Source organism: Xyrauchen texanus, chromosome 25, assembly GCF_025860055.1.
Source record: "Xyrauchen texanus isolate HMW12.3.18 chromosome 25, RBS_HiC_50CHRs, whole genome shotgun sequence".
Classification (NCBI taxonomy): Eukaryota; Metazoa; Chordata; class Actinopteri; order Cypriniformes; family Catostomidae; genus Xyrauchen; species Xyrauchen texanus.
The window spans coordinates 17,317,387-17,327,319 of record NC_068300.1 but is presented as its reverse complement, the minus strand read 5'-3'; the positions used below and the strand labels follow the sequence as shown (position 1 = coordinate 17,327,319).

At 35.7% G+C, this 9,933-nt stretch overlaps 1 protein-coding gene across 1 annotated transcript; it reads left to right on the top strand.

The window, feature by feature from the left end:
• The first annotated feature begins 479 nt into the window (after window positions 1-479).
• LOC127618514 (somatostatin-1B-like) lies at window positions 480-2,297 on the top strand. The gene is made up of 3 exons (XM_052091003.1): window positions 480-610; window positions 1,204-1,306; window positions 1,616-2,297. Exons 1-3 carry the CDS (start codon window positions 567-569, stop codon window positions 1,847-1,849), a joined length of 381 nt encoding a protein of 126 aa, XP_051946963.1. The 5' UTR covers window positions 480-566; the 3' UTR covers window positions 1,850-2,297.
• Window positions 2,298-9,933: the final 7,636 nt, after the last annotated feature.

Genomic DNA, 9,933 nt, shown 5'->3' with positions numbered 1-9,933 from the left:
CAAATATAATCTTTAAATAATTGTTATAGTATAGCGTTATCTTGTGTTTTCATCACATTTACTGCAGTAGTATTAATTTGGTCATAATATCTTTTTCCTCATGTGCTGATGTTTTTTCTTATATTACATGCACATTTTTTTAAATGATTTACAATAAGATGTTATTTTATTTCATGTTTTCTTTTCTTCTAAGTTTTCATTAGATTTATTGCAGTAGTATTAACTCACCCATAATAATTTTCCTTGTACACTGATATTTATCCTTATATTACATGGTATGTTTTTATTTTAGGTTATGTTTAAGTTTAAGGTTATGTTTGAATATATTAGATATTCTATTTAAGATTAAGATTACATTTATTGGTACGATTTTTAGTCTGCATTTGAAGCTCGATAAAAGACTTAATTCTTGTTATTCACTGCTTTTACTTTCTATGTGTGAATCACAACATCCTTTTTCTTTCTTCTTAAAACCATAAAAAACGTTATCTCAGCTGTTCCAGGTGCCAGACTGTTCGATGGCAGTTTGAAGGAGGAGGAGGAGTTCTGGTGAATTACATGCTTATATGAGAGAAGAGTGTCACAAAACTCACTGTATACAACAAGACGGGTTAGTGTGATTAATTTGTGAAACACTGTATTGATATCACAATACCACTGAGTGAGAACATCACATAATTACAGTGTACGTGTGCTTGCCGTGCTCTGTCAATATGGTTTATTGCCTGCATGTAATTTCGCTCTACATAGATATAAATTATAATTCACATACAGATGTGAGACCCATAGACCTATTCAGAATCACTTTGCGTTAACGGTAGATTCATCGTCAGCTAAGTTTATTTCTTCCTTGCCTCCGCTTTCACTGAAATCAGTACCATTTTTAGAGCTATGACGTGAGCATTGTGGTGCAGTCCTCACCACTAGTAGAACGTCTCTGGTTTGTTGTGGGGTTAACTACTCAATGCTTTTGTTAGTCCCTAAGCCTCACACTCCCCCAAACCCCCCACCCCATCCCTCTATCCTCCAACCGCTGCGTCAGTTGGGGACTGGTATATAAGACCTTGCCACCTGAAGCTCTCAAAAACCAAGATCTCTCCAGCTTTACTGTGCTACAGGAGCTACACCATCTTCAAAGTTACTGCTCATCTTTTCTGTCTGATCTTTGCACGCTTTTATTTTTGCTCACTCTTATTTCGTCAGTATGCAGTTTTTGGCAACCCTAGTGTCTCTTTTGCTGGTGCTGTACAGTGTGAAAGCAGCTGCTGTGCTTCCAGTGGAGGAGAGGAACCTAGTGCACAGTAGGGTGAGTGGGTGCCAAGTACACTTCACTATGTCTGAGATGTTCAATGAGCAATGTATGTTTTTTTAGTGATTCAGATTTTAATTTGAGTTTGACCAAGAAAATATTGTGTATTTATATGCATCATGATGTACAACATCCTTAAGAAACCATTCTATAATTTTAATATTCATGATAGTCGTATTAATATTAAAATGAGTATTTTAGAAGTTACTTTATTAAGTGCATTGGGCAATAATTTTATATGAATATGTGAATTTGAAATACATTTTAAAACATGCATCTTATTCAACACTATTTTTTGCTCATCAGGAACTGAGTAAAGAGCGTAAGGAGCTGATCCTAAAGCTGATTTCTGGGCTGCTGGATGAAGTAGATAACAGCGTGCTTGCTGGGGACATGGCACCAGCCCCTCTGGAGATGGAGGAGCCTCTTGAGTCCCGTCTGGAAGAAAGGGCCATCTACAACCGGTTATCACAGCTGCCACAGCGTGACCGAAAAGCCCCCTGCAAAAACTTCTTCTGGAAGACCTTCACATCGTGCTAACAGCTCAAGCCCTGCAACAATTCCACACTCCTCCCTGATACCTGACATGAACTGTGTAGACCTCCACTGTACATGCCATCTCCAGTGTCTGAAGAAAGGTCTCCGGGGACTTACTCTGACACAGTCTGTTTGTTAAAGACATTGATGATTATATTTATTTATTGATCTATTCTTTAATATATTTATGGACCTTTTTGTTATTCAGCATTAAAAAGATTAAAGCATGGTTAAGATGTTTGCTTTTTTGATCAAATATGTCTCATTCACTGTGATCAACATAAAGAAAAACGTCAAATTATGTTATGTTGACTGTTGAATACAAATATAACATATAGTATAGTAGTCTACAGTACATACAGTATAAACATTTTCCTCAAAGAATAGATAGAATTTATTTGTTATTGTATTGTTTAAATGTCATTTACCAAGGCAGTGGTTGTTTGACACTTAAAACACCAAATTATTGGATTGACAGTTTTTGTGGTGATTATGTTTTTTCTAATCAATTAATTATATGTAACTGCAGCTGATGAGAGGGTCTGCTTCAAGTCATTATTCCTCTGGACTCTGGTCTAATAATTAATTATTTGCTGGCAAATTCAACTAAATATTTTATTTCTTTGAGTTTGGGTAACATTTTGTCCCCCCAAAAATGCTTTAAATGCTTGCCTAGAAATTTTACATCAGACTTGATCTTTTACTGGTGTCCTTGTTTCCCAGTATCTCACAACTCTGCCTTTAACCGAAAGGTTGACAGCGTAATGTCCTCAGACATACTAACTCCAGCGGAGGTCTCTTATGTCCTACCTGAGCACCAAAACTCACTTAGTAATCTAATCTGAGAGTCTTATATTAGCAGTATAGAGTCTTGTATCGAGTCTTAGCACTGATACATTCACTATATGTTCTTATCTGAGGGTCTCATGCATCGTGCTCTTTTGCTGTGCAGTGATAACAGCAACAGCGTTTATTGATTAACGGCTGTGAGGTCCCACAGCAGTGGGAGACTCTCCACTCAACAAAGTTAAACATAGCTTATACATTATCGCATGATCACATCCCATTAAACTTGTTTACTTCATCCTGATTGGTTTAAATCTTATTTCTAAACAAAAAGTCCTTGTTTAAAGCAGATAACATAAGGAATTAGTTTCTGTGTGATTTAGTCAGATAAAAATGTAAATGTACCAAAAACAAATACTTACATACTTAGTCCAGAAATTTCCATTACACACTTACCAAATGTCTTGAATGCATCAGGAATAATCTAAAAACATATTAACTGACATAAGTGATAGTTCATCACTTTCTTCCGTGCAACACAAAAGGACATATTTAGGCTGAATGCTAGCTTCAGTCAACATTCACGTTCATTGAATAAAGGGGAGAAAAAAAAGATGCAATGAAAGTGAATGGGGACTGAGGCTAAAATTCTGCATCATTTATTTTTTGTTCCATGTTAGAAAGAAAGTCATACAGGCTTGGAGAAACATAAAGGTGAGTAAATGCTGACAGAATTTGCTTTTAGGGTGAACTATCGCTTTAAGTGTGATAACGAAGAATATCTCTTTTTTGACAATCTGAAACATTGTTATTCAAACTGTGTCTGCATAAGCATAGAGCTACTTGCGTCAGTGTTCAGTGCTTCTTTGTTGTTGAGCGTGAAACCGGTTGACGTAATGATTTACAATTGATAGTGCAAAAACTTTTTGGAGCCACATGACCTAAAGTATTTTGTGCACATGCTCCAGACATGTCATGCACCAGATCATGTGGTTTTGATTCAGGCCCTTATGTTTTGTTCTTATTATTAGAAGAAAGAATTTTAACATAAAAACAATTGCAAACTTCTTCTTTAACGAAAACATGCAAAACCAATCTGCGATCTGCAGTCAAATCTCAGTAAGGTTTAAACAAGTCCTAAATAACATTGTTAGACCTTTGTAAACCTTATCGAAATTATGGCAAACTTGGTACCCTCATCGAAGTTGACACATATGTCAAAGGTTGCACAACTCAAAGTTATACTTATTCAACAGAAAATGTGACAAGCAGGGACTAAAACAAATTTATTTTCATTTTGGTTCATTCTGAGCAAAAACTGTATTTTTCCATTCTGGTTCAGAAGTTCTGCAGCCTCCTTTCCAAAAGGTTACCAGTTAGAACAAATAGAAGAATGGTTAATAACTTTCTTTTTAAAATGACAGTACTGAAAAGGGTGGGTGAAATACCAATTACAGATCTCATAAGAGAAGCAAGCAATCTGGTCTGGGAAAAAAAAGCCCAAAATAAGCCACTTGTCAAACCAAAATAAGTGTAAATGCTACATGAAGTGGTGCAGTTCCAAAACTAACTGTCATAAACCCTTTGGCTTTGGATTCATGAAAAAATTATCGGAACCAAATTAAATTACCAGCATTTAAAAATCATGTTTTCACTCCGGTACAACTGAAAATCACATTGTTATTTGGTTTTTGATTACGTTCTGCTAGAAAGTTTGTTTGTTTCTTTTCTGTTTTAATTCCTTGAACCGTTTTTAATCCCTGTTGACAAATGCTATCATGCTTATAATAGAGTGAAACATTTTTAAGACTTATGTTAATTTTCTGTTGTTAAAACTGCTGAGAGAGTGCATAACTAGTTCTCTTTTTAGTCCAGAAATTATGAAAACAAAATACTGTCAAACAGCTGATCATCTAATGGAAATAACTACTTCCCTGGCAGCAAACTGCACTTGTTCATACAATGTCTTCTCTATGAAATGCATTGTTGTTTGTGTTTAAATTTGTGTGAAAATGCCTGTGCGTTTATGGGTTTAAAGTTTTATTACTGTGCTTAACTAAACCCTAAAAAGATATCACATTCTAAATTAATTAAACTAAAATTATGTCTTTAGTAGATGTTTGATTCTCTATAGTGCTGCTGTCTAACTTCATATTATGTAGAGTAATACTTATCACTGGTACAGAAACAATAACAAGTCATATAATAATCATTTAAACAATAATTAAGTTTATTGTAAGTAATTTGCCTTAATAGGTCATATATAGTGATTAAATAAAAAAAATGAAATAGAATGAAATTCAATGAAATAATATAAAAGATGCAATAAAGAAATCAGCCCGATCTAACGAGAATTCGTTACAATATATGAGACTGGATTTGCCACCAATTCTCATGAGACTATGTTGCAAAACAAAAATGTGTATTACACACTAGACACTTTTCAGTCCTCTTTTTGTGCACAGTTGTACTTCCCTGAAGATCAGATCTTTACTTTAGCTGACAAACGCTCTACTTTGGCTGATGTTTTGTCCTTTTTGGAGCTATGTAATTTTGCATGATATTTATTTTAAATAGTAAGTAAAATGAGACGACTTTTTTTGCCCCTTCAGCCTCATCTGTGTTCAGGATAGTTGTATTTTCTGACTTTGATCAGAGGCTACATAAATGGGTAAAATTAAACTGATGCTCCAGGTTTAAATGGCTTTTAATTGCAAATACACACATACAGAATGTATGAAGACTGTAAAGAGCAAAAACAAAGCCAAATCCTGGACATTTTGGCATTTTAGAATTCCCATTTAGTCATCCTATTACTGTATATGTGATCATGCAAGTGGGTTGTTTTGGATGTTAAGTACCATGCCAAACCACAGAAATGTCATGCCATGTACAGGAAATGGAAATGCAACGTAGTGCAGCGTAGTTCTAGCGGGAAGACTAGCAGCTGTACATCATCACTTCATTAGCGGGGTAATTCCTAGCCAATTGCATGTAAGCCATTGCTTTATAAGTTTGCTCACAATCTATCACATTGCTGTTTCAGTGCGCTAAAACACAGGCAACCTCCGCCACCCCACCACCACCAGCTGAGCCCTGTCCCGCAGGGGGGTAGGCTCCTCGCCCCTGCCTCCTATCTCCGGCAGGATATGACGGTTCCGGGCACAACTCCCTCGGACCGCCGGACGGGGCCTACACCAAAGAGAGAGACATTACCTCCCGTTTTACATCTATCAAATAAATGGCATCTTAAACTTCACTCAAGCCTGCGTGTCTTCCCGATAGAACTTTTACTACAGGACTACCACATTAATGAAAAAAAAAATGAAGTGGGAAAAAACCACGCAACGTGGATTAATTATCTGGATGCTGGGGGAATCCGTTTACACGCATGACTTTATAGGGCTGTTACTCGGTGCGAAGTGCTGGTGTGACCCATTTCCATTCAATGTTATCATATAAAATCTTTAGATTTTTAATAAAAACACATTTTTCCAACTATATCTATAACAGGAATTTGATGATTATCATGCGTGTGAGCTAGTTGGCGTGCTTTGAAATGCAGTTTTTTTTTTTTTCAACTATTAGTGTATTCCAGCTGATTTGAATGGGTGGACCATCCGTCAATATGGGTGGACCAGTGCCACCCTGTCCCTAATGTGGCCTCGCCCCTGGATGATACCAAAAGCATCTTAGAGGTTTCATTTTATAATTGGTCTGGTCCTCTCTCAGAATATTGATGACAGTTGCTTTAGTATCTCATCCATAATCCTTCATAAGAGTGCTTCTGATTTTCACTGCTGTCAATTAGATTTTTAAATCATTGGATTAATTACATTGTAAATACATAGCTAATGCAGGAGATTCTACTCTAACAAGACATCAGTGAATTGGATCTGATAAAAGTGTAATAAATATAGTTAAAATAATGTAATACCATAATCACTTGGGTTTAACAGCTCGGATCAAAAAACAAGATCATTAATGTTGTTCAACTTATTAAATCAAGTTTCTCATTTACTCAAAAAGTCAGTTGGGACCAAATTTAATTAGGCAAAGAAACAATTAACATGATGGTCTTGTCCGATACACAGAGGGACCATCTTAATCAGCAAAATGAAGACACAAGAAACACCAATACACATAAGGAATAAAATTTCATCTTTTGTTTCATCTTAAATTTAATTTACACATCTTATATCAAGCAGTATTATCATGTTATATTATTTCCTATGGTCATGGTATAAAACAGCACATTCCCTAAAACAGATAAATGCATGTTTTTGTTCTTTATTTATTTATTTTTTATTTTTTTGGCCAGTTGGATTTATCTAGGATATGTTTTATTAACCAAATGTTTGTGCCCTGAGCTCCAATGAGAGCATTGTGAGGGGACATCAAAGCTGCTGCTGATAACCAATGCATTTTGATTGCCTTGGCTTTGATCTGAAGGCATGCTTCCACCTGAACATGAATTTGAAATTTATATGTAATGTGTTGTATATTTATCTTTGGAAAATACACACAGGACTCACTCATGTCTCTATTTCTAATCAATAATAATAATTTTAACAAAAATAATGAATTAAAAAATGGAAGAAATATCAAGGGATGACTCATTCACAGCTAAATTTGATACAGTTAAGTCAAGTATTTTTGTAAGCACAAATCCACACACTCACGTATGTTGATGTAATTTCAAGGCACTGTTGTTGTTCAACTGTTATTCATAGGACATTTTCTGTTAATCAGTTTTAGTTACTTAAGTGAGATACTGGCCTCAAAATACATATAGATGAAAATCAAATTTTTATCCAAAGTTAAGCAGTCAAATTACATGTTGCTTCTAACTGTTTCTTCACAAATGTACTGCAGTTGAGTACTACATTTGCATTGTTTTCAGGTGTTTGTCTAAAATGATGTGGCAGAAATCTCTCATTCATGTCTAAATTTGATAAATCTAATCAATAGCAACTTCTACAAATCACTTGTTTTAAACAAAAAAAAATCATCCAGACCCTCATGCTGCCTGAAGCTGAAATTACTTTCAGTGAAACCCCCCAGTGAAACAAAATAATTTCCATAAAAAAATAAATGAGGACACAGGAAAAATCAGTTAAAACAAACAAAGCGGTGCCCACAGAAATTACTTTTCATGGTTTAGTGAACTTTCATAGACAGTGTTCTGGGACAGAGTCCCGCTTTTAGTGGAGAGACCACTCGGGACACTGTGGCAGTTACATTCGATGAGTTGTCAACTCTAACTTATCTTGCTGTGTACATTCGATATAAACTCAATATTCCAGATAACTAGATAAAATGTTACCTCAGCTTGAGCTTCCCTCTTGCTTGTTAAATGGGCGTTATGTGCGACATTGGCGACAGTGTTTTTGGGCAACGCTGTATTATTGGCCCGATGGTGGGAACGCAGATTGATTTTTTTTGGACTGACACATGACCACGCATGGGGGTGTGGTCATTTGTCAGTCTTGGGTTGTGAGTACTCTAACACCTGTCTCTAATTATAGTGATGGTGGAGGGAGACCTGAAAAGGCACGCCAGAGCGTCAGTGTGGGAGAGAGAGAGAGAGTAGCCGAAGGAAGAAGATGTCATTATAATACAGTTAACTCTAAATATTTCTTTATACTGTAGCAGGCGTATCAGTGAACTCACGAAAGTCATCCAATACTAAATAATATCATTAAAAAATAAAGCTCATCACTTTGTTTAGACAAATAACTTAATAATGCACATATTTAGGTACTTAAACAAACTTGTTTCAGAAATAATTGAATAGATATGCAAGTGTGGAATCCCACTCCTCGACTTTTCTAATTTAGACATTATTATATATTATAGTTACGTAAATGGTGCTTGTGAAAGGAGGACATAAATGAGCAAATGTCAGGTTTGAGGTAATGCGAGAGAAGATAAATTCACACCTCTTTTTTGAAACTTTCCCCTTCTAATGTGTGAGATGGCAGGGCATGACCACAGAATGCTCATTTATTATAACGCTTAGGCCTATGTTCCATTCAGTTGCAACATCACTGTCTATGTGAGTTGAAACCACCTCACTGGCAGTAAATAGGAAGTGATGGCAAAGACGCGCAGTTACATTTTTAAATGACTGGCCATTTGCTATTCCTTGTTTATCCAGCAAACATAATATGGCTTGAGACAAACAAACTGAGGCCCCAATCAAAATGTCTTGTTTTTCTGATCTTGATAGACTTCCGCAGGCGAGTGGTGAGTAATATTTCAGTGCTGCGTAAATGGCAATATGCTCCATGTTAGATCTTTGTCACTGAGTCCGGGGGCATCAGAGAGCACTCTCGCTTCATTAGTTCTGCATTGTCTGTGCATTTGCTTTTACCTATTGCCACCAGCAATGTTTCTATCACCATCAATATTTCTTGTTCTGTGTTGACATTTGAATGTAGGAGTACTAGAACAGACCTTGTTTTGGTTACGGGTGAGTAACTAAGACACTTGAAATCAAAGGAAGAACTTGCCATTTGTGGAAATATTGCCAACGGCGAACAAAAATCTATATTTGGTGTTTCTGATATATTTAAGTCATTGACTATTTAATATACAGAATATACATTTGTTTTTCTTGTCTCCACCCATACCTTAGATGCCTGTGCCAAGGTTTACTAGTTCTTATCATGCCCAGATACACCCCTTGTACAGTACGCCATCAACCCCACACTTCCCTTCCATTGTGGAGGTTCATCCAACACCAGTCATAACCCGTGTCTGTTGACATATAATCATATTTAATTATATTTAAATATATTATAATATATTTAACAACAATCTAGCAACAATTATCATAAATGCTATGTGACTATTTGTGTATGCATATACTGTATATACTGTATGATTTGTATTAATTTAAATATGTGACATTTGTTTCCTGCCAAGTTTTCTTTCCTCACTTATATTGTACGTCTTAGGGATATTTCTTTGTCACTGTCACCTTTGAATTGCTCACTGCAGGGTTTTTAAGGCACAATACTTTTAAAAGCTGCTTGGGAAAAATACATATTGTGAAAAGCTATATGATATAAATGTATATAAAGCTACACAAATAAATTAAATTAAATAGAAAACTGTATAGTTATTTGCCCTTTATTGAGCTGTAGGTGGGAAATCGGTGACAGTAGCTCAAATTGTTTGTCAGCTATAATCAGTCTCTGCTTTCCGAATTTATAATCTGCCCCAATGGCCAACACTAGAACTACATTTAAACACGTATGCACCTTTGTATGACAAGACATGAGGATACGTTATCT

Bases quoted from the DNA above. Each gene is read 5' to 3' on its own strand.
- LOC127618514 (XM_052091003.1), top strand. From the start codon at position 567: ATGAGAGAAGAGTGTCACAAAACTCACTGTATACAACAAGACGG. The intron at 611-1,203 runs GTTAGTGTGATT...TTATTTCGTCAG, and splicing joins CACTGTATACAACAAGACGG to TATGCAGTTTTTGGCAACCC. The intron at 1,307-1,615 runs GTGAGTGGGTGC...TTTGCTCATCAG, and splicing joins GGAACCTAGTGCACAGTAGG to GAACTGAGTAAAGAGCGTAA.